Genomic DNA, 23610 nt, shown 5'->3' with positions numbered 1-23610 from the left:
TATTGATTATTTGCATAGCTAGAAGAAAAAAACTTCCCAGCAATTAAGCACTCTAAAATATCAGTTTTGTCGTCTTACCAATTTGGGTTGCAGTGAAAGTGGGAAAATTGAGGTAGGAAGATGTAAGTCAAAGACAAGGCATATCTTCTTATCTTTGAATATCTGTAGTTCTTTTTTAATAGGAATTAAGAGGGATAAGAAATGTATTCCAATTGATAAAGAGGAATTCCCTGTGCGAAAGGGAGAGGAAAGGCAGAAGGCAGGTAGGAAAAAAAAATAGCAGGCAGTTGTCTTAATAATGTAGATAGGCGACCGGGCGCGGTGGCTCAAGCCTGTAATCCCAGCACTTTGGGAGGCCGAGGCGGGTGGATCACGAGGTCGAGAGATCGAGACCATTCTGGTCAACATGGTGAAACCCCGTCTCTACTAAAAATACAAAAAACTAGCTGGGCATGGTGGCGCGTGCCTGTAATCCCAGCTACTCAGGAGGCTGAGGCAAGAGAATTGCTTGAACCCAGGAGGCGGAGGTTGCGGTGAGCCGAGATCGCGCCATTGCACTCCAGCCTGGGTAACAAGAGCGAAACTCTGTCTCAAAAAAAAAAAATAATAATAATGTAGATAGGCATCGCCTCTAATACAGGACTTAGTGCTGTTGTGCCCCAATTAGACAGCAAGCATTGATCGCATGAACTTAAGCAGTGATTAAGTTGTTGCCAAATAATATTCAAAAGAATATCAGAAATCAGAACAAATGTACGATTAATGTGCTACAAATCCATCAGATAGCTTGGTTTTCCTTCTTTCCTCTCTACAAGGGATTTTAAGTGCCACATTGTGCTTCTCTCCCACTATACTGGTGCTGTTCCAAAGGAAGGGTTGTGCCTGGACCTGCCAGATTGGAACCGCGGTTATCGAAGGTACCAAGGCTGTATTCTCAGCTACTCCAAGTCACCTGTGACACCTGCACCAGAGCACCCAAAAATCTGTGCCCATAGGGATAGTTGGAGTTTCTTCACAAAATAGCAAAGTCTCTAGGTTGCTATTCCAACAGCGGCAGTACTGATGCTCCAGTTCGGAGGCCAAGAAAACAGAATGCAACGCTGGTGACTTCCAAGACATATGTACCACCAAAGTACATGCTTAGTGACCTAGTGAAGTTGACTTACGCCGCCTCCCAGACACCTGTAATGAAGGCCACCTCTGCAAAGTTCTGGGGTGGGCAACTCGATTTCGCGAAAAGAGGACACCAAAACTTTACCCAAAGGCCAGAGCGTCGTCTAACGTTCCCATTGGCCCGTTGGGCCTTCACTCAGCAGCCAACTACGCAATCTGGCCTAGCGCATGCGCACCACCCACTTCCGGTCTGCGAGCGTGGTGTTCCGCTCTTTGCTAGCCGGGATTTCCTGTCCGGCTTTTCTCTCCCTGGCTCGTTTGTGGTGCAATGGCTTGGGATTCGGATCCCTTCCGCGAAGGGCCGCTCTTAAAGCTGCTACCCTTAGACGTTAGAGACCGAGGCACCCAGCGCTGCCGTCTGGGTCCGGCCGCCTTCCACGCCCTGGGCGCGCGTTTGGGCTCGGCAGTGAAGATCTCCCTGCCTGACGGCGGCTCCTGCCTCTGCACTGCCTGGCCTCGGCAGGACAGAGCCGACTGCTTTGTGCAGCTGGACCCACTGTGCGCAAGCCCCGGGGTGGCGGTCGCGGCGCCGAGATCGCGGAGGAGTCTCAGCCTGAGCCACCTCCTCCTAGTGCCCTGTCCGCCCCTGCGGCGCGTCGCGGTGTGGCCGGTGTTGCGAGAGCGGGCAGGCGCGCCCTGTGCCCGGAGTACAGCTGCGGTGCTGGAGGCGGCGCAGGAGCTGTTGAGAAACCGACCGGTTTCCCTGGGCCACGTGGTGGTCGCTCCACCGGGCGTTCCGGGCCCCGTGGCTGCCTTGCACATAGTCGGCGGGACGCCCAGCCCCGACCCCGCTGGGCTGGTCACGCCTCGTACACGCGTCGGCCTCAGCGGGGAGCCTCCATCGGAATCCCCGCCGCAGTCTGAGGTGCCCCTGGGGGGGCTTTCGGAGGCCGCCGACTCGCTGCGGGAGCTCCTCCGCCTGCCGCTCCGCTACCCCCGCACTCTGGCGGCGCTGGGCTTAGCAGTGCCCCGCGGAGTGCTCCTGGCGGGGCCCCCCGGAGTGGGCAAGACCCAGCTGGTGCGGGCCGTGGCACACGAGGCGGGCGCGGAGCTGCTGGCAGTCAGCGCCCCCGAGCTTCAGGGCTCCCGGCCTGGGGAGACCGAGGAGAACGTGCGGCGGGTCTTCCAGCGCGCTCGGGAGCTGGCGAGTCGCGGGCCCAGCCTCCTCTTCCTGGACGAGGTGGACGCCTTGTGTCCCCGGCGGGGCGGTCAAGCACCCGAGAGCCGCGTAGTGGCCCAGGTGTTGACGCTGTTGGACGGCGCCAGTGGGGACCGCGAGGTCGTGGTTGTAGGAGCCACCAACCGGCCGGACGCTCTAGACCCAGCGCTGCGCAGACCCGGGAGATTTGACCGAGAGGTAACTGGGTCTGGCTGGTTGGCCCACAGTCCGTGGGACCTCGGCCTCTTCTGACGCCAGTTGGCTGCCCCTGAGGCCTTTGCCTCTTAGGTTTGGGCATCGGTGAGGTTGGAATGGGACTCTTAGCAATGCAGAGAACACGTTCTCTGTGAGTCAGGACCTGTATTTACCCAGAGTCAAATTGTTCTGGGAAGTAGCGGGGGGTGGGCGTTACAGATTAATTTTGTTGTGCGGGTCCTATAATCAGTAATGTTAACTCTTTTTTTCTTTCTTTCTTTCCTTTCTTTGCTTTTCATTCTGAGGGATACTTGTTCTCCATGGAAGTAATGTTAATTCTTAAGAGAATTTTGGTCACCTCCAGGCATGTGAAACTCATAGATTTGGAATGAGAATTTGAAGTAGAAGGATAACCTCCAAAAATAAGTGTGTTGAAATAAAAAGGGTGAAGGCAGGGAAGAACTAAATGGAAGCAGGCATTAACTCTTCTGGATTTATTCATTCCTTGTCATAACACCAGCATCCTATCCCATAATTGAGGAAGTACCCACAACTGCTCCCTGAGTTGTCGGGGAATTTGAGTATTAAGAACTGTCCTATTTTATAAGCTTTGGTTCTAAGTTGACTTTTGAATTCTAAAGAATAGTTTGAAATTTAGTGACTGATATTTCTATTTTGTGATAGGATTCTAAAGAGAAATGGTAATTGCACACTTTTAGCTTAGTCAGTTCAGGACTTGAGTTGATTTCTTCCTTGCGCTATCTAGTACCTGTGTCCTTAAGGGCAGGGACCTAGCTGTCTAAACCTGGCTTCTAGAACTTCGTATGTTCTTGAAAATAACAAAAACTAGGCCGGGCGCGGTGGCTCAAGCCTGTAATCCCAACACTTTGGGAGGCTGAAGCGGGCGAATCACGAGGTCGAGATTGAGATCATCCAGGCCAACATGGTGAAACCCCGTTTCTACTAAAAAATACAAAAATTAGCTGGGTGTGGTGGTGCGGGCCTGTAGTCCCAGCTACTCGGGAGGCTGAGGCAGGAGAATTGCTTGAGCTTGGAGGCGGAGTTTGCCGTGAGCTGAGATGGGGCCACTTGCACCAGCACCGACGCCTTGTGACAGAGCAAGATTCTGTCTTAAAAAACAACAACAGGCTCAAGCCTGTAATCCCAGCACTTTGGGAGGCCGAGGCGGGTGGATCACGAGGTCAAGAGATCGAGACCATCCTGGTCAACATGGTGAAACCCCGTCTCTACTAAAAATACAAAAAATTAGCTGGGCATGGTGGTGCGTGCCTGTAGTCCCAGCTACTCAGGAGGCTGAGGCAGGAGAATTGCCTGAACCCAGGAGGCGGAGGTTGCGGTGAGCCGAGATCGCGCCATTGCACTCCAGCCTGGGTAACAAGAGGGAAACTCCGTCTCAAAAAAAAAAAAACAAAAAAAAAACTTGTTAAATGACATAGATAGAATTTTAATTTTGCAACTTTCTAGCCAGTGTTACTCCTTTGTAATATTAGGATTTTCATATATTCAGAAGCAAAAGTATACAGAAAGTACATAATACTAGTTACAAAATGGTTCACTGAATTAACATACATGTTTGTCAGGATAAAAAATATATATTATTTTGGTGGGGCGCGGTAGCTCACGCACTTTGGGAGGCCGAGGTGGGTGGATCACTTTAGGTCAGGAGTTTGAGACCAGCCTGGCCAAAATGGTGAAAACCCGTCTCTACTAAAAATACAAAAATAAGCTGGGCATGGTGGTGTGCACCAGTAGTTCCAACTACTCAGGAGGCTGAGGCACCAGACCAGAATCACTTGAACCAGGGAGGTGGAGGTTGCAGTGAGCTGAGATGGTGCCTGCTGCATTCCAGACTGGGCAACAGAGTGAAATTGTGTCTCAAAAAAAAAAAAAAAAAAATATACACACACACACACACACACACACACACACACACAATTAGTTTTTTGGAAGTGATTCTTTTTTAATCTATTTTTATTGATACATAATTGTGCATGTTTTGGGGTACATGTGATATTTTGGTACATGCATACAATGTGTAATTATCCAATCAGGGTGTTTAGGATATCCATCACGTCAGTTATCATTTCTTATCTGAGTGTTGGGAATATTTCAGATTTTCTCTAGTAACTATTTTGAAATATATAAGAAATAATTGTTATCTATAGTCATCCTACTGTGCCATCAAACATTACACTTATTCCTTCTATCTAACCGTATGTTTGTACCCATGAGCCCATGTACTCTTTTCATCCTGTCACTCCCAACCCTTCCCAGTCTCTGGTGGCTGTCATTCTGCTCTCTACCACCCTGAGAGCAGCTTTAAAAATAATATATTTTAAACAATAAACTTTTTTTATTTACATATAGGTGGTCATTGGGACTCCCACAATTAAACAAAGAAAGGAAATTCTGCAAGTGATTACCTCAAGGATGCCCCTTTCCAGTCATGTTGATTTGGGCCTTCTTGCAGAAATGACAGTTGGCTATGTTGGCGCTGATCTGACAGCACTCTGTAGGGAGGCTGCCATGCATGCCCTCCTGCATAGTGAGAAGGTAAGAAGTATTTTAATGTATGAACATTGATGTTAATCTTTCTATTAGTGTAACAGATTAATTTGGGGGTTAAACAAAAGTGGTAAGTACATTTCCTTAGAACATTTGATAGCTTCCACAGCTGTTGTTTATATATTTTACATCTCAACTCTATATAAATAGTATATGATTGAGGGTGGGAATAAAGGGCTGAGTCCTTTAGGTCTACTGAGTAAATTCGTTCCCCACTCTTGCAGTAACTCCTAGTGCTTAAGCCCAGGGCAGCCAAGAAATGGTGTGGCCGAGAAGAATCACAGAATTTTTTTTATTTTGAGGCAATTTCAGACTTAGAAGTTACAAAAATCGTGCAAAGAATTTCCCTATCCCGTCTCCCAGATTCTCCAAATGCAACATTTGCTACATTTGCTTTATCATTCTCTCTTCATGTGAATTTACACACATTTACATATATATAATGAAATATTTGAGAATATACTGCAGCCATGATGCCCCTTTACCCTTGAAAACATAAGTGTATATTTCTGAAAAACAAGGACTTTAGTACAATAATCAAGCTAAGGAAATTAACACAGACACAGCACTTAGCCTAAATAGGCCTTAATCTAGAATCATAGTTCAATTCAGTCTTTGTTCTATGACCCTAACCTTTTTTTTTTGAGACTCTTGTTACCCAGGCTGGAGTGCAATGGCGTGATCTCGGCTCACCGCAACCTCCGCCTCCTGGGTTCAGGCAATTCTCCTGCCTCAGCCTCCTGAGTATCTGGGATTACAGGCACGTGCCACCATGCCCAGCTAATTTTTTTTTGTATTTTTAGTAGAGACGGGGTTGGTCTTGATCTCTTGACCTCATGATCCACCCGCCTCGGCCTCCCAAAGTGCTGGGATTACAGGCTTGAGCCACCACGCCTGGCCTTCAGTCTCATTCCTAACATCCAAATTTCTTTTCATCTTAAAATGCAAAAGAATGATTTATTATCCTAAATTTTGATAAACCTTTTTACCTAAATAATTTATACCTTGCCTCGCTTCCTTTATTTCTACAGTTACACCGAAGATGGGAAGGAGTTATGTGATCTTCTAGTGATCTCTTAAGTCTTCATCTTGTAGGTTTAGATCAAAACTACTTGAAGTTTTAAAGTTCTGTGTGTAAAGTTGTGAGAATACATGGCATTTGAGGGAGACAATAAGAGTACCAGGATATGGGAAGAGAGATTTACATTTAGGATTTCCTCTGCTTTGAAGTTCCAGGTTTGATCCTAAGCTCCTCTGACTTAGGTGGACAAGTCAGCTGCTGTCATCCCAGGGTGGAGCCCACTGCTACTTCAGGAGGGGCCTGCTCAGGTGTAGTTGCCACAGGTGATGGCTGAGTTCAGAAACAACCCGGGGGAAGTGGAAGAAAGAAAGGCAGAAAGGATGAAGGGACAGAGACATCTGGGAAGGTACTGGATCCATTTTTTGTTCTTTCCCCCACCAGCTGAGGGGCTGCCGCTATCTCTCTGTGCCAGGGCATATAAGGGATACCTTACAGTTTGTTAAACTTTTTGTGAAGTATTCCTATGAAAGGATTAGAGATGTAGTTTCTCGGCTGGTTACAGTGGCTCACGCCTGTAATCCCAGCACTTTGGGAGGCGAAGGTGGGTGAATCACGAGATTAGGAGTTCAAGACCAGCCTGGTGAAATCCCATCTCTACTAAAGATACAAAAACTAGCCAGGCGTGGTGACGCACGCCTGTAATCCCAGCCACTCAGGAAGCTGAGGCAGGAAAATCGCTTGAACTTGGGAGGCAGAGATTGCAGTGAGCCAAGATCACATTATTGCCCTCTAGCCCGGGCGACACAGTGAGACTCCATCTCAAAAAAAAAAAAAAAAAAATTAGTAGTTTCTCAAACACTAAAACATACATAGAGGGGAGAGAATGTATTTGCCCAAAGAATCAAGTAAAATAATTGCACACACATGATCTTGAGCTATAAATGAGATTTTCAAATATTAGTTGGTGTAACCTAAAAATTAGTTTGTGTTTGGGCATCAGATACCTAACATCTAATACTGTGAGCCAGTTAAAAAGGCTGTTTTTTAAAACTGCATAATAGTGTTATTCATGAGAAATTAAGATAGAAAATTATAAAGAGCTGCCTGCCTGAAATCTCACTTCCCAGAGATGACAATTGTTAACACTTCTGGGAGAATACTATACAGAATAGCTCTATACATAAGATTCATTTACATCAATTTACAAAAATAAGAGAAGATAGTATATTTTTGAAAATGGGAATTTGTGGACAACTAAGTATTTAGAATTGGTATGAGGGCATATACTTTAATAAATACAGTACAGATATTTTTAATAAAACTGTCAGGACTTTTTAACAGAAAAAATGTGCTTCACTAGAATGATCAAGGAGAGTATAAAGAGTTTCTAAAATATAACCTGAGAGTGAAGACGACTTTTCTAGGCATATTATAAACCCTATTAGCCAAAAAGTAAATTATTTGCTGATTTGACCATTTGGGGATGGCAAAACAATACTATAAAGTTAAGTCAGACTAGGAAAAATACTTTTAGTCCAACTTCTTTGATAATGGAAGGAACTTCTACAAATCATTAAGAAAAGACCAACAGTCCAAGAGAAAATAGGTAATAAGATATGAACAGATAGTTGACAATAAAAGGAATGCCAATAAACATGAAAAATCTTCAATCTTGATTTCTTTTAAAATTGTCTTTATTTTGAAATAATTTAAAACTAATAGTTGGATAGTTGCAAGATAGTTACAAAGAACTTCCACTAAACCCTTTATCCAAATTCACCAATTTTTTACATTTTGCCAAAACAGCCTTATCATTCTCTTTTGCTCTTTCTTGCTCCCCTCTTCTCTTCTCTCTCTCATATCTGTATGTATGTATTTATATGCACATAGTATTTATCTATTTTGGACCATTTGAGAGAATGGGTTGCATATATCATGACACTTTATCCCTTAATATGTTAATGTCTATTTCCTAAGAACAGCAATGTTCCTGTATGTGACTACACTATGGTCATGTATAATGTTGTGTCCTTAGAGCCTCACATGTAGAGGGTACAGAGCATTCATTGGCTCCTCATTGGTGATGCTAATTTTTATTGACTAGTTCAGGCAGTGCGTAATTTCTCCACTGTGTAACTACTATTTTTCCCTTTGCCAGTAATAAGAAATCTGTGGGGAGACACTTTGAGATACCCTGCTCCTCATCAGACTTTCAGGTTGGGCACAGTAGCTTACACCCTTAGTCCCAGCTGCTCAGGAGGCTGAGACAAGAGGATCACTTGAGCCCAGGTATTTGAAGCTCTGTGAGCTGTTGTCTCAATGCCACTGCACTCCAGCCTGGGCAGCAGAGCAAGACCCTGTCTCATAAATAAATAAATTGTTACTCTCCACAATGTAGTCTCCAATTCAATCTCAAAACAGATCGCAAAAAAGGTGACTTTTCTAATTCCAGTATTCCCTACCTCATTGTGAATTGAAGAAATTTAGTTAGCATAGTAATGAATGAGTACCAGTTCTTCCTGTTGTATTAGCAGACATTTTTAAGAGTTTGGTAATGGGCCAGGCGCAGTGGCTCACGCCTGTAATCCCAGCACTTTGCTTGTAATCCCAGCACTTTGAGAGGCCAAGATGGGTGGGTCACTTGAGGTCAGGAGTTTGAGACTAGCCTGACCAACATTGGGAAACCCTGTCATTATTACTAAAAAGACAAAAATTAGCTGGGTGTGGTTTTGCATACCTGTAAATCCCAGCTACTTGGGAGGCTGAGTCACAAGAATCACTTGAACCCAGGAGGTGGAGGCTACCGGGAACCAAGATCACTGCACTGCACTCCAACCTGGGTACAGAGCAAGACTCCGCCAAGAAAAAAAAAGAGTTTAGTAATGTCCAGTATTGGAGAGGTGTGGAGGGAACACAGCCTCATATTATCGAAGGAAAATAAACTGATGCAGCTTCCTTTGAGGACAATTTGGTAATAGCTATCAAAATTGTATATGTGTGTACTTGTAAACCCAGTAATTCTACTTTGAGGAAATTATTACATAAAAGACTTGAACATGAATTTGAGCATGGTGGCTCATGCCTGTAATCCCAGTACTTTGGGAGACTGAGATGGGAGGATTGCTCAAGCCCAGGAGTTCCAGACTAGCCTAGGCAACATAGGGAGACCTTGTCTCTACAAAAAAAAAATTTTTTTTTAATTAGCCAGGTATGGTGGCACACACTGTAGTTTAAGCTACTCTCGAGGGTGAGGTGCAAAGATTACTTGAGCCTGGGAGACTACAGTGAGCTCACTGCATTCCAACCTGGGCAACAGAGTGAGACCTGTCTCAAAATAAACAAATAAATAAATACTTGAACATAAGCACAAATGCTTTTTCATTGCAGCTTTGTTGTTAATATCAAAAGACAGGAGATGACATAATGTTTGTCAGAAAGGTGTAGTTGGGGTAAATTTGATAGTGTATTGTGGAATTGTCAAAAAGAGTGACGTAGAACTGTAATAGTTGACAGGAAAAGATCTCTAAGATAGGTGAAAGAAGAAAAGTACAGATAGATATGTATAGTATGGTCCCATTTGTGTGTCTGTTTAAAAGGATATATGTATGCTTTTTATCATAACATACTGGAAGAACGCACAAGAAACTGTTGACATCTTTGGGGGATGAATTCTGACAGGAATTGGTAAGGAGACATTTAATTCTTTGTACTATGTATATAAATTGTTTTTATAATAATAAAATAACTTTACAAATCCAAAAGAAGATGAAAAAAAATGAATTGTGCTATAAAAAAGACCAACCCAATTTTTGGTTTAATTTTGCTTTTTTGCGTGTATTTCTTCAGAACCAGAACAATCCTGTGATTGATGAAACAGACTTCCTTCAAGCTTTTAAAAATATTGAACCCTCATCATTTCGAAGTGTCATTGGATTGATGGATATCAAGCCTGTTGACTGGGAGCAGATTGGTGGCCTGGAAGATGTAAAACTGAAGTTACAGCAGGTAAGACAGATAATATTCTTAAGTCAGTAGGATATTACAGATTAATATTCTGTGGATTTATGGTAACAGCATACTGCACTGAAACTGCTCTTGCTTCTATCACTAATGTGATCCTAACATCTAAATCCAATGATTGCTTTTCAGTCCTTGTTTAATTTGACTTCTATGTATGTCTAAACTGTTTTTCATAATTTCCCATCTCAAAATTTCCCATCTCAACCCTCTTTTTGTTTTTGCTTTAAAGAGTTTATAACCTAAGGCTGGGTGTGGTGGCTCATGCCTGTAATCTCAGCACTTTGGGAGGCCAAGGGAGGAGGATTGCTTGAGTTCGGGAGTTCAAAACCAACCTGGGCAACATAACAAGCCCTTGTCTCTATTTAAAAGAAAAAAAAGAGTTTATAACCTAATGCTAGGTTCAGTGGCTTATACCTGTAATTCCAGCATTTTGGGAGGCCGAGGTGGGTGGATCACCTGAGGTTGGGAGTTCAAGATCAGCCTGCCCAACATGGCGAAACCCTGTCTCTACTAAAAAGACAAAAATTAGCTGGACATGCTGGCAGGTGCCTGTAATCTTAGCTACTCAGGAGACTGAGGCAGGAGAATCACTTGAACCTGGGAGGTGGAGGTTGCAGTGAGTCAAGATCCCTCCACTGCACTCCAGCCTGGGTGACAGAGCAAGACCCTGTCTGGGGGGAAAAAAAAAAAAAAAAAAGGTTTATAACCTGTAGCCTTAGCACTTCAGAAGGCTGAGGTAGGAGACTCTCTTGAGGTCAAGAGTTCAAGACCAGACTGGGCAACATAGTAAGACTCCCTAGGGAGTGCTAGGATTACAGGCATGAGCCACAGTGCTTGGCCTACAAAAATATTTTTTTAAATTAGCCAGGTATGGTGGCATGTGATTGTGGTCCTACCTACTCAGAGGATCACTTGAGCCTTAACCCCAGGAAATCAAGGCTACAGTGAGCCGTGATTGTACCACTGTACTGCAGCCTTGCAGCAGAGCGAGATCCTGTGTCTTTAAAAAAACAACAAAAAACCAATTTATAGGCTAGGCACAGTGGCTCATGCCTGTGATCCCAGCACTTTGGGAGGCCGATGCAGACCAATCACGAGATCAGGAGTTCAAGACCAGCCGGCCAACATCATGAAACCCCATCTCTACTAAAATACAAAAAGTAGCTGGGTGTGGTGGCGCAAGCTTGTAATCCCAGCTACTTGGAAGATTGAGGCAGAAGAATCACTTAAACCCAGGAGGCGGAGGTTGCACGCCACTGCACTCTAGCCTGGGACAGAGCGTGACTCTGTCTCAAAAAAAAAAAAAAAAAAATTTATAATCTAAAACACAGGGGTCAACAGATTTTCTGTAGAGAAAGCCACATAATAAATGTTTTAAGCTTTGTGATCCATAGTCTCTGTCACAACCACTCAGCTCTGCCATTGTAGCATAAGAGCAGCTGTAGACCATATGTACATGAGTAATTGTATTCTGATAAAATTTATGGATACTGAAATTACACAATTTTCACATGTCAGAAAATATTCTTTTGATTTTTTTTTCAACCACTTAAAAATGTAGAAACTATCTTAGTTTGGGCTGTACCAAATATAGGTCGAAGGCCTTAATTTGCCTAGATCTCTGATCTAAAAGACATTAAATGGATGCAGTACAGCGAGTGGTAAAAGCACAAGATTGAAATGAACAACATGGCTACCTGATAGTGGATTTTACAGTGGAAGCTGTGGGACGCAACTCTTCACATCTCACCTGCATTCGTTTCAGAAATTGATTTCGCCAATTCACCTACATGTGATCCTGCCTTAATGAACTAGGTTTCTCTAACCACACGTATTAACAGACTGATACATAAGTAATAATTATGATTTATTCATCTTATCCAGGAGCTCTGTCTCCAGTGAACCCTAGAATATTTGAGTCCATGGATAGGAGCATGTATAATATGCGCTAATATTTTTTATGCATTGTCTCATTTAATCTTCACAAGATGCATGAGAGAAATTAGCCACACCTTCCTGTGGAAGCACTCTGTTTCCTTAGCTTTGAAACATTAAGCTTTCCTGCCTTTCTTTTTCCTCCCTTTCCCCTCCCTTAAATGTTAGTGCTTCAAGAGGGTCCCGAGTGTTGGAGCTGTGGGTGATTTTTTGTTGATCTTGATGTCCACAGCATCAACTAACCCCTGAAAAGTGTTGACTCAGAAATCTGTATTATCTAAAGTAGATATTTCTTCTGATCATCAGAACTATTTCACTGCCTGTCTACTGGATAACCCCAGGGATGCCAAACTAAGCATGTACAAAGTTAGCTAGTCAGCTCTGCCCTCACACCTAGATTCCCTACCTCAGTGAATACAGACAGAATTTAAAACCCCATCCCCTAAATCAGAAATCTGTCTCCTAAAGGCATAGCATTAGAACTTTGTCCCTATGTAAAGTGCAGTTCTGTTTTAAGTTTCAAATATCTATCCCTTCCACATCATCTTCACTGCTTGTGACACTCCAGCCTTACTGTTTTTGTAGGCTGAATCATTGCAAGAAGCTTCTAACTGGTCTCCCTGCCTCTAGTTTCATTTCCTTCCAGTCAGTTCTCCATACTGCTTTCTCAGAGTAGAATAAAGCTTTCAAGGCCTGTTGTGATCTGACTGCTACCTGCACTTGAAGGCTGTTGATACTTGCTGGTGCTCTTGAATTACATTGCCTGGGGTTCTGCCACCTTATTAGCAGTAAGACCTGGGCAAATTACTTAACTTTTTTAAAGCCTTAGTTTTTGCATCTGTAAAATGATGATTATAATAGTTACCTTAAAGATGAGGACTCATTCACTATTCAGTTTGCAGTTATTGAGTGCCTCCTTTGGGTAGTTGGCATTCTAGGTGCTGGGGATTTTGAGGTGAGCTTTGCTTATATTCTAGCAGAGCAGAATGACAAACTTTTCAACATGGAAAAATAATAATAGTGAATAAGTGCTTTAAAAGTAAAGGCTGGGCAGTAGCATAGAGAGTGAGTAGGAGGAGGGGGTTCTCCTTTAACCAGGTGGTTAGGAAAGACCTCTCCAAGGAATTGACACCTGCACTGAGCCCTGAGCGATGAGGAATAGCCACACGAAGATCTCAGGGGAACATTTGGGCAGAGAGAAAAGCAAGGAAAGGCCCTAAGAGGGGAACAAACCAGGTGTTTGATAGATAGATTATAAAAGGCCTTGTCAGCTGTGGTGAGTAAGGAGTTTAGATTTGGATTTTATTCTAGTTCTAACGGTAAATTGTTGAAGGATTGTAAGCAGGAAGTAATGTCACCTGACTCAGTTATAAGCTCTCTGCAGTGTGGAGTATGGACTGTTTCCAGCTCATAATAGGAGCCTGAGAATTGTTGAATGAACAAAGGAATCTACTAGATGATTTGCCATTTTATTATTATACTAAAACAACTCTTTTTGTGTATTTTCAGAGCGTTGAGTGGCCTCTGAAATTCCCTAAGGAATTTGTTAGGATGGGCCTGACACAACCAAAGGGAGTTCTTCTCTATGGGCCCCCTGGATGTGCTAAAACCACTCTGGTGAGGGCCCTGGCCACAAGCTGTCACTGCTCTTTTGTTTCAGTGAGTGGAGCTGATCTCTTTTCACCGTTTGTTGGAGATTCAGAAAAAGTCTTGTCTCAGGTTTGTTAATTTCCCCATATGTTTAAATTTACGATTGAATTTTTATTTCATGTCTTGTGGACAAACTTTACTTTTAAAAAATACTACTAGGGGTTTTTCCAGTTAAAAAATGTTATACATGTTTATTGAAAATTGAGAAAATATAGGAAAGTGTAAATATGAAGTCCTTCATAATGCTTCTACCTACTGTTAACATTTTGGCGAATTTCCTTTTTTGTGTGTGTGTTTTAAATCAAGCGTAGGTTTTATGTATCTATAGCTTTATCCTGCCTTTTAAACTTAATATTACCACTTTTGAATTACATAGTATTAATTATTCTTTGAAAATATGATTTTTAACTCATAATACTGTTATTTCTTGTTCTATTTACTTGCTTCCCAATTCCTAGACATTTAGAATCTTTTTTTATATATTTTAAAAATTATAAATAGCAGGCAGGTTTGGCGGCTCCCAGCTGTAATCCCAGCACTTGGGAGGCCAAGGTGGGTGAATCACTTGAGGCCAGGAGTTCAAGACCAGCCTGGCCAACATGGCGAAACCCCATCTCTACTAAAAATACAAAAAAAATTAGGTGCATATGGTGGCGTACACCTGTAATCTCAGCTACTCGGGAGGCTGAGGCACAGGAATTGCTTGAGCCTGGGAGGTAGAGGTTGCAGTAAGCTGAGATTGCACCACTGCACTCCAAACTGAGTGTCAGAGCAAGACTCTGTCTTAAAAAATATATATTACGAATAGTAATGTAGAGATACTAGAGTAATATGCATACATTCATATGACTAATGTATAACATAATGGTTTTTAATATTTTTTCCTAACAAAAGATATTTCGACAAGCAAGAGCAAGCACTCCAGCAATTGTGTTTTTGGATGAAATTGATTCAATTTTGGGAGCTCGCTCAACTAGCAAGACAGGATGTGATGTTCAAGAACGAGTTCTTTCTGTTCTCCTGAATGAATTAGATGGTGTTGGACTTAAGACAATAGAGAGAAGAGGAAATAAATCAAGTCAACAGGGTAAATACAAGGAGCTGAAAAAATGAAGAGGTATTTATTAGCCAGAAAGCACCTAAAATCCAGGCCAACGTTAAATAGAATGCATATGTGCTATAGCTTTTTCTTTGCTAAATTCATCCGATAGAAAAATTTATATAATTTCATTTTGACTTTGTTTGGACTTTTAGAAGTAATAAAAATTGTGATTTGGCTAGGAAAGGTGAAGTACATTTTATAATAAATTATCTTAAACAGAATGAGAAATGTAATTTTACTTACTGCTAATAGAGAAGGGAATTTATTCTTGTTTCCATGTTCTAAGATACTGGTATTCATTTCTTTCTAAAAATTTATATGTAGGCTGTGCACAGTGGCACATGCCTGTAATCCCAGCACTTTGGGAGGCCAAGATAGGAGGATTGCTTGAGGCCAAGAGTTTGAGACTAGCCTGGCCAACATAGCAAGACCCCATCTCTGAATGAGTGAATGAATGGATGAGAAACAAAGATTATTATTTCCAATAATCTTAGTAATGGAAAATTTCCACTTTTCTTGAGGAATGGGTTTCCTTGGTTTTAATGAATTAAAATGGCCTTTGGAAAGTTCCCTCCCTCTCTTTCTGAGTCTCTTCTCCGGATAGAGCTTGGTAGCTTTAAATTATCCCTGCTACCTTTTATTTCTGTCTTGTTCTCATTCATTTCCTGTTTAAAAAATCGTTGCATGGAATTGTTGCATACACTCCTTAGGAGCATGTCATACTAGAATTAAGAGATACCCACGAGGTTAATCAGATCATTTCATAATGCAGGAATTCCTTCTATAACATCTGACAGGTATTCACCCAGCATCTGCTAAAATACTTGTAAATATAGGGAACTTTGTACTTTGAGGGATTATGTCACTGGATAGCTGCCTGATTATTCAACAAATGATTTTGAATGCTTAGTATATGGTAGCCTTTCTCTGTTTAGATATCCAGGATTTGTCATTATTTCAAAGAAAAATAAAAAGTAGAGTAAATCTCCCTCTTTTGAGATATGAGAGTCAAGACTTTCTATAGCCATACATCTCCACCTGTTGGTTTTATGTATTTGTCTTTTCAAGTAGTCTGTTAAAGTTGTAATCATTCGCCGGGTGCGGTGGCTCACGCCTGTAATCCCAGCACTTTGGGAGGCCGAGGCGGGTGGATCACGAGGTCAAGAGATCAAGACCATCCTGGTGAACATGGTGAAACCCCGTCTCTACTAAAAATACAAAAAATTGGCTGGGCATGGTGGTGTGTGCCTGTAATCCCAGCTACTCAGGAGGCTGAGGCAGGAGAATTGCCTGAACCCGAGAGGTGGAGGTTGTGGTGAGCCGAGATCGTGCCATTGCACTCCAGCCTGGGTAGCAAGAGTGAAACTCAGTCTCAAAAAAAAAAAAGTTGGAATCATTCATTGGAGGCTCAGTTGCTCTCAGATCACTAGATGGGTGTTCTCTCCATTGGGATAAGGTTTTTCATAGGTTCTCATATGGATAAATGTCTCTTAGCTACTTCCTTAGCCATGCACACAAAGCAGCTCTTTGGATTTCTTTCTGGGATATCTTGAATGCTGGAAAGGGAAATCCCCTGGAAAGGGGATGTAAGCGTTCTGGTCCCAAGAAAAGCATATCCCAATTTGAATTCAAATAGATCTTCTGATTTATAATTTTAAAAAACTTAACAACTGATTGACATTACTTTGTGTTGTGTGTTTGCCCTCAGAGTTTCAAGAAGTTTTTAACCGAAATATCATGATTGTTGCAGCAACAAATAGACCTGATACGTTAGATGCTGCTTTGTTACGACCTGGAAGATTAGATAAGATCATCTATATCCCTCCTCCAGATCACAAGGTAATCATTGGGCACATTTACTCTGGGTGCTCAGCAGAATCGAATTCCAACCTGGATATAGCTGTCCATGATGTTCCACTCACACTGAATTCTACCTTCTTCCTTGCCTGGGGGCCTTTTATAACATCATAATTTTGATCTGCCTTTGCTGAATGTTCTGGTCCTGTTTACAGAGAAACAGAAGCCTAAATGTAAGATGGTTATTTTATGTTGTGGCAGACTGTAAATACTGAGTCTACTCAGCATTATTTTGCAACTAGAGTGGAAGAATCCTAAAGTGTTAAAAGGGCTTTGAAGATGATCTGAGTCAGCATTCTTAACAGTACGGTGCAGAAATCTGAGATTACAGAGATTATGTAATGTATCATGGTCAACCAGTAAATTGTTTTCCTTAACATCCAGAGCCACTGACAGGGAGGTAAAGACACAGAGTGAAATTTTTTGTTCTTTGAGCTTTTACTAAGTCTTGAAGGGATAGAAAAATGAAATTTAATGTCTATTATATCTTTAAGTTATATCTGTTAATTCATGTATTTGCTTCTTAAGCCATGTCTAATAATATTATTTGTACCCAAAAGAGAGATTCAGCCAGGCATGGTGGCTCACATCTGTACGCCTAGCACTTTGGGAGGCCAAGGTGGGCAGGTCACCTGAGGTCAGGAGTTCGAGACTAGCCTGGCCAACATGGTGAAACCCTGTCTCTACTAAAACTACAAAAATTAGCTGGGCATGGTGGCAGGTACCTGTAATCCCAGCTACTCAGGAGTCTGAGGCAGGAGAATCGCTTAAACCTGGGAAGTGAAGGTTGTAGTGAGCCAAGGTCATGCCACTGTACCCCAGCCTGAGTGACAGAGCGAGACTCTATCTTCAAAAAAAAGGAAAAGAGTCATAAGCTTTTCACGATGTCATTATTTTTACTACTGTCATATGGGCCATTGATAACTTAGTCTTTCTAACCCCTGTATATACTTTGTCTGTTATGTGAAAGAAAACTCTAAGTCAAAATGTTTTAATAACTCATTGTGAGTAACTTAAGCATAACCTAAGAGTGACAGTTAAAAAAAAAAAAAAGAAAAAAAAATTAATAAATCATTGTGTCAGGCAAAAGTGTTATAAAATTTAAAATATATTGTTTTTTATTTTGTTCCAGGGCAGGCTTTCTATTTTAAAAGTTTGTACAAAAACCATGCCAATAGGGCCTGATGTCTCCTTAGAAAACCTAGCAGCAGAAACCTGTTTTTTTTCTGGAGCTGATCTTAGAAACCTCTGCACAGAAGTAAGTTAATTAGTGAAGCAATTTGTGGTTAAAAACATTTCTTCATCTTTTCAAATCTTCATTCACTCAGCAGTATTTACTAAAAGCCTGCGTGATACCATGTGATGTAAAACAGACAGATGTGGCCCCATCCCTCACACGGCTTATTGTAAGTGGTGTAGAGAGGCAAATCATAATACTGAATTGGCAATTGAAAATATGTAGTGAGTTGGGGAAGTTTAGGGTACTGTGGAAGCACCTAGGAAGGACACCAGCCCAGGGATTTGGCACATCAGAGAAGGCTTTCTGAGAAAGGAGATATATAAACTGAAATTGGAAGGACAAATCAGGAGTTAGCCAGCTAATAGGGAAGGGGAAATGATTGAGGTGGAGAGAATAAAATGTGCAAAGGATTGAAGGTAAGAGATGGTATGACATTACTGAATCTTAGAGTGGAGAATCACAAGAAATAAAGCTGAAGAGGTGGGCTAGACGTGGTGGCTAGAGTCTATAATTCCAGTACTTTGGGAGGTCGAGACAATAGGATTGCTTGAGCCCAGCAGTTCAAGATCAGCCTGGGCAATACAATAAGATACCATCTCTAGAAAATAAAAACATTAAAATATTAGTTGAGTGTGGTGGTACACACCTGTAGTCCCAGCTACTTGGGAGGTGGATATGGTAGGATCACTTGAACCTGGGAAGCAGAGGTTGCAGTAAGCTGAGATCCTGCCACTGCACTCCAGCCTGGGTGACAGGATAAGACTGTGTCTCTTAAAAAAAGCTGAAGGAGTACACAATGGCCAGGACATACTGTAAGCCACTTTAAGATATCCTTTTTCGTCGGGTGCGGTGGCTCACGCCTGTAATCCTAGCACTTTGGGAGGCCGAGGCGGGTGGATCACGAGGTCAAGAGATCGAGACCATCCTGGTCACCATGGTGAAACCCCATCTCTACTAAAAATACAAAAAATTAGCTGGGCATGGTGGCGCGTGCCTGTAATCCCAGCTACTCAGGAGGCTGAGGCAGGAGAATTGCTTGAACCCAGGAGGCGGAGGTTGCGGTGAGCCGAGATCGCGCCATTGCACTCCAGCCTGGGTAACAAGAGTGAAACTCCGTCTCAAAAAAAAAAAAAAAAGATATCCTTTTTCATAAACTTTTACTAAGTATTACATTCAGAAAAATGACAGATCATAGGTTATAGTTCATTGAATTAACATAGTGATCACATTTTTATAATACTACTTATATTAAAAAAAAAAAACATTATTAACACCCCAGAATCTTCCTTTGGGCCCTTTCCCAACCTCTGTCACCTACCTTCTTCCAAAAGGGAACTATTGACTGGGCTTAGTGACTCATGCCTGTAATCCCAGCACTTTGCTGGGACCAAGGCCAGATGATTGCCTGAGCCCAGGAGTTGAGACCAGCCTGGGCAACATGGGGAGACACTGTCTCTACAAAAATTTTTTAAGCCGGGTGCAGTGGCTCACGCCTGTCATCCCAACAGTTTGGGAGGCTGAGGTGGGCAGGTCACAAGGTCAAGAGATTGAGACCATCCTGGCCAACATGGTGAAACCCCATCTCTTCTAAAATTACAAAGAATTAGCTGGGCTTGGTGGCACGCACCTGTAGTCCCAGCTACTCAGGAGGCTGAGGCAGGAGAATTGCTTGAACCCAGGAGGCAGAGGTTGCAGTGAGCCGACATTGCGCCACTGCACTCCAGCCTGGCGATGGAGTAAGACTCTGTCTCAAAAAAAAAAAAAAATTTTTTTTCTTTTTTTAAATTGTACTCAGGAGGCTGAGGTGGGAGGATCACTTGAGCCTGGAGGTCAAGGCTACAGTGAGCCAAGATTGTGTTACTGTACTTTCTGCCTGGGTGACAGAAAAACTGTCAAGGGGGAAAAAAAAAAACCTGCAAAAGGGAACCTCTCTCCTGACTTCCAACAGTGGGGATTAGTTTTGTTTGCTTTTGAACTTTATATGAATGGAAGCATGTGGCATATGTTATTTTCTGTCTGGTTCTTTAACCCAAAAATAAATTTATTCATAGTTTTGTGTGTAGCATAGTTTATAATATTCTATTAATATTCTACATTTGTTTATTCATTATTTTATTTTGGAGTATCTAGGTTTCTACTTTTTTACTGTTATGAGTTACGCCGCTGTGAACAGTCTTGTACATGTCTCTTAGTTCACATGTCTACTTAAGCCTATCTGTAAACATACTCAGCTACAAGCAGAATTGTTGGGTCATAGGGTATGTGTTTGATCTGTTCCTTTACAATCAGCGCTGGCTAAAGACTCTTCAGGATCAAGAAGATATTCTCTCATCTTTAAAAATACATATGGGTTCATAACATATATATTAATCTACAAAAAGCAAGTTGTTCTTCCCGTTTAAGGCTGTCTTTTTTCCCATTAATGTAAAAGAGGTTATGGTCTACAAAGTGTATTTTTAATCACCTTATTTAACTTTTTTTTTTTTTTTGAGACGGAGTTTCACTCTTGTTACCCAGGCTGGAGTGCAATGGCACGATCTTGGCTCACCGCAACCTCTGCTTCCTGGGTTCAGGCAATTCTCCTGCCTCAGCCTCCTGAGTAGTTGGGATTACAGGCACACGCCACCATGCCCAGCTGATGTTTCATATTTTTAGTAGAGGCGGGGTTTCACCATGTTGACCAGGATGGTCTCGATCTCTTGACCTCATGATCCACCCGCCTCGGCCTCCCAAAGTCCTGGGATTACAGGCTTGAGCCACCGCATCCAGCCTTATTTAACTTTTTAGCGGCATAAATATTAGAATCCAATGAAGTGATGCTGAGATTTTGCATTCAGAGTTTAAAGTATTGTGAAAAAAGAAAAGAAATTGTTTTCTATTCCTTGTCTTTTAATAGGCTGCTTTGCTGGCTCTGCAAGAAAACGGACTAGATACAACCACAGTGAAACAAGAGCACTTTCTAAAATCACTTAAGACTGTAAAACCATCGTTAAGTCACAAGGACTTGGCTTTATATGAAAACTTATTTAAGAAAGAAGGATTTTCTAACTTGGAAGATATTTAAAAATTACCTTACACGCTTGTCGTTAAGTCGGAAGGACTTGACTATATGTAAACTTATTTAAGAAAAGGATTTTCTGACTTGTAAGAGATTAACAGTTGCCCTACACCCTTTTTCAGTTGTTCACATTAATTGAAATGTGAACTTGCCTGTTTGCAGCTTCACACTTTTAAAATTTGTGTTTGTATTTCATATTTAAAAAAAAAAACTTATGCCTGATAAGATAAGCCTCATTTTTTTTCAAAAAGGCATATTAAAAAAAGTACTGTACTTTAGGAAGAAAGTGTGTGTGTGTTGATTTTGTTGTAATGGTGGTTGGTTTTGAGTGATTGCTTTTTTAATTAAACTCTGAAATAATTTCATACTTACAGAAAAGTTGCAGAAATGGTACAAGGAACTTTTATGTGCTCAAATCCAGATTTACTAATTTTTAACATTTTGCCACATTTGCTTTCTCTGCCTTCCTTTGCCTCATGTACATATATACACACAGGTTTTTTTTTTTTTTTTTTTGAGTGGTTTGAGAATAGGTTATATATATAATGTCCCTTTCACCCCTTAATACTTTAGTGTGTATTTATTACAAATAAGGTTATTATATGACCAAATTCAGGAAATTTAATACTGATACAGTATTCCAGTCTGTCATCCAGTGAATTTTGTGTACTGTCCCAGTGATGTCCTATATGGTAATTTCCCCCATTACAGGATCCACTATAGGGTCACACATTTCATTTAGTTGCCATGTTTTTTAAGCCTCTTGAAAGTTTCTCAATCTTTCTTGACCCTGACATATTTGAAGAGTAGAGACCAATTATTTTATTGAACAGTTCGTTTCTGGACTTGTATTTGATGTTTTGTCATGATAGATTCAGGTTATGTATCACCAATGGAGCACTACATAGGGGCACTGTGTCTTCGGAGGATCACAGCTGAAGGCACATGACATCTGTACATTATTGATGATGTTAATTTTGATGATTTGTTTGCAGTATTGTCTGGTTTCTCCAATATACTGCTATTTTTCCTTTTGTAGATGTAAGTAGTTAAGTTTTTAAACAGGTTGGTTACATGTACATTTTTATTTTCATTTATTACAAAATAACGGAGAGTACTAGAAAATACAGAAACTAAAGAAAAAAATCCTTTAGTGTTTAACCTTCTAGTTCTTCATACATGTATAGATGATTTTTAAAACCAGAAAAGAGTGATACTGTGTAACTCTTGTTCTTCTCACCTAACAGTATCTGGTAAACATCTTCCTGGGCCATTCTTCACTCACAAGGTGCTAAGCTGGGTGCTGGAACGTAGTGAACAAGGCAGGCATCAGACATTGTCAGTGAATTAATTACAATGGTAAGAAGTGCTTCAAAAGAAGTAGAGGCTATGATGAGAGACTACTGCATGAAATGTACGAAGTCATAAAATGTTAAGCAGTTATTGGAAAGTTCCCTATAACTGAATGCAATCAGGACTATTGGGAATAATTAAGGAAAAAACCTGATTTATAAGACATTCAATTAAAATTATTCTAAGTGGTCCCAACTACTCGAGAGGCTGAGGCAGGAGAATCGCTTAGACCTGGGAGGCAGAGGTTGCAGTGAGCTGAGGTTGTGCCACTGCAGTCCAGCCTGGCAACAGAGCAAGACTCTGTGTCAAAAACAACAAAAAAAATTATTCTAACAGACTGACCTTGCTTTTGAGTAATAGGGAAATACCTAGAAAAGTTACTAGAATTCTTACTATTCATTTTCTTTATTTATTGATCTTATTGAACAAGGCAACTATCCTGCACCTGACAAACCCTTGCCTGAACCCCTTAGCTGAGACATCTAGCTGTGGGCCCCTGTTCTTTTCCAGAAAGGTTCTAGTAGGCTAGTAATTTAGCAACCACGTTTGTTCAAGGCTGAGCTGATTTGAAGATGTCTTTTTAAATTGTAATTAAAGTCAGCCTTCCACATCTGTGAGCTCCACATGGGCAGACTGAACCAACTGTGTGGGTTGAAAACACTTGAAAAAGCAAAAGCAATACAGCAATTAAAAAAAAAAAAAAAAAAAAAGGCAGGTGCAGTGACTCATGCCTATAATCACAGCACTTTGGGAGGCTGAAGTGGGCAGATCACCTGAGGTCAGGCGTTCAAGACCAACCTGGTCACCATAGTGAAACCCCATTTCCACTAAAAATACAAAATACAGTACTAGCGGGGGCATGGTGGTGTGCACCTGTAATCCCAGCTCCTTGGGAGCCAGAGGTGGGAGAATTGCTTGAACCCAGGAGGTGGAGGTTGCAGTGAGTCAAAATCATGCCACTGTACTCTAGCCTGGGCGACTAGAGCAAGACTGTCTCAAAAAAATAAATACAAATAAATAGCCCAAATAAAAAAACAATAGTATAACAAATACTGGCCGGGCGCGGTGGCTCAAGCCTGTAATCCCAGCACTTTGGGAGGCCGAGGCGGGTGGATCACGAAGTCAACATGGTGAAACCCCGACTCTACTAAAAATACAAAAAATTAGCTGGGCATGGTGGCGCATGCCTGTAATCCCAGCTACTTAGGAGGCTGAGGCAGGAGAATTGCCTGAACCCTGGAGGCAGAGGTTGCGGTGAGCC

At 41.7% G+C, this 23610-nt stretch overlaps 1 protein-coding gene across 5 annotated transcripts; it reads left to right on the top strand.

Moving 5' to 3' along the window:
- Positions 1-1348: 1348 nt before the first annotated feature.
- Positions 1349-21282, top strand: AFG2B (AFG2 AAA ATPase homolog B). Of its 5 annotated transcripts, none has more exons than XR_744987.3 (8): positions 1349-2530; positions 4916-5101; positions 9981-10139; positions 13599-13808; positions 14634-14856; positions 16550-16680; positions 17831-17956; positions 20835-21282. XR_744987.3 is itself a non-coding variant. In XM_010339509.3 (8 exons), the coding sequence occupies exons 1-8, from the start codon at positions 1442-1444 to the stop codon at positions 21000-21002; spliced, it is 2262 nt and encodes a 753-aa protein (XP_010337811.1). In that variant the 5' UTR covers positions 1355-1441; the 3' UTR covers positions 21003-21282. The 5 variants fall into 5 exon arrangements, 3 of the variants coding, with proteins under 3 accessions (XP_074249767.1, XP_010337812.1, XP_010337811.1); XM_010339509.3 differs by having other exon boundaries at positions 1355-2530; positions 14634-14826; XM_010339510.3 differs by lacking the exon at positions 17831-17956 and having other exon boundaries at positions 1351-2530; positions 14634-14826.
- The last annotated feature ends 2328 nt before the right edge of the window (positions 21283-23610 follow it).

The sequence above is a fragment of the Saimiri boliviensis genome, chromosome 2 (assembly GCF_048565385.1).
Source record: "Saimiri boliviensis isolate mSaiBol1 chromosome 2, mSaiBol1.pri, whole genome shotgun sequence".
Taxonomy (NCBI): domain Eukaryota; kingdom Metazoa; phylum Chordata; class Mammalia; order Primates; family Cebidae; genus Saimiri; species Saimiri boliviensis.
The sequence above is the reverse complement of the archived record's forward strand: the minus strand, read 5'-3'. Positions and strand labels throughout refer to the sequence as shown.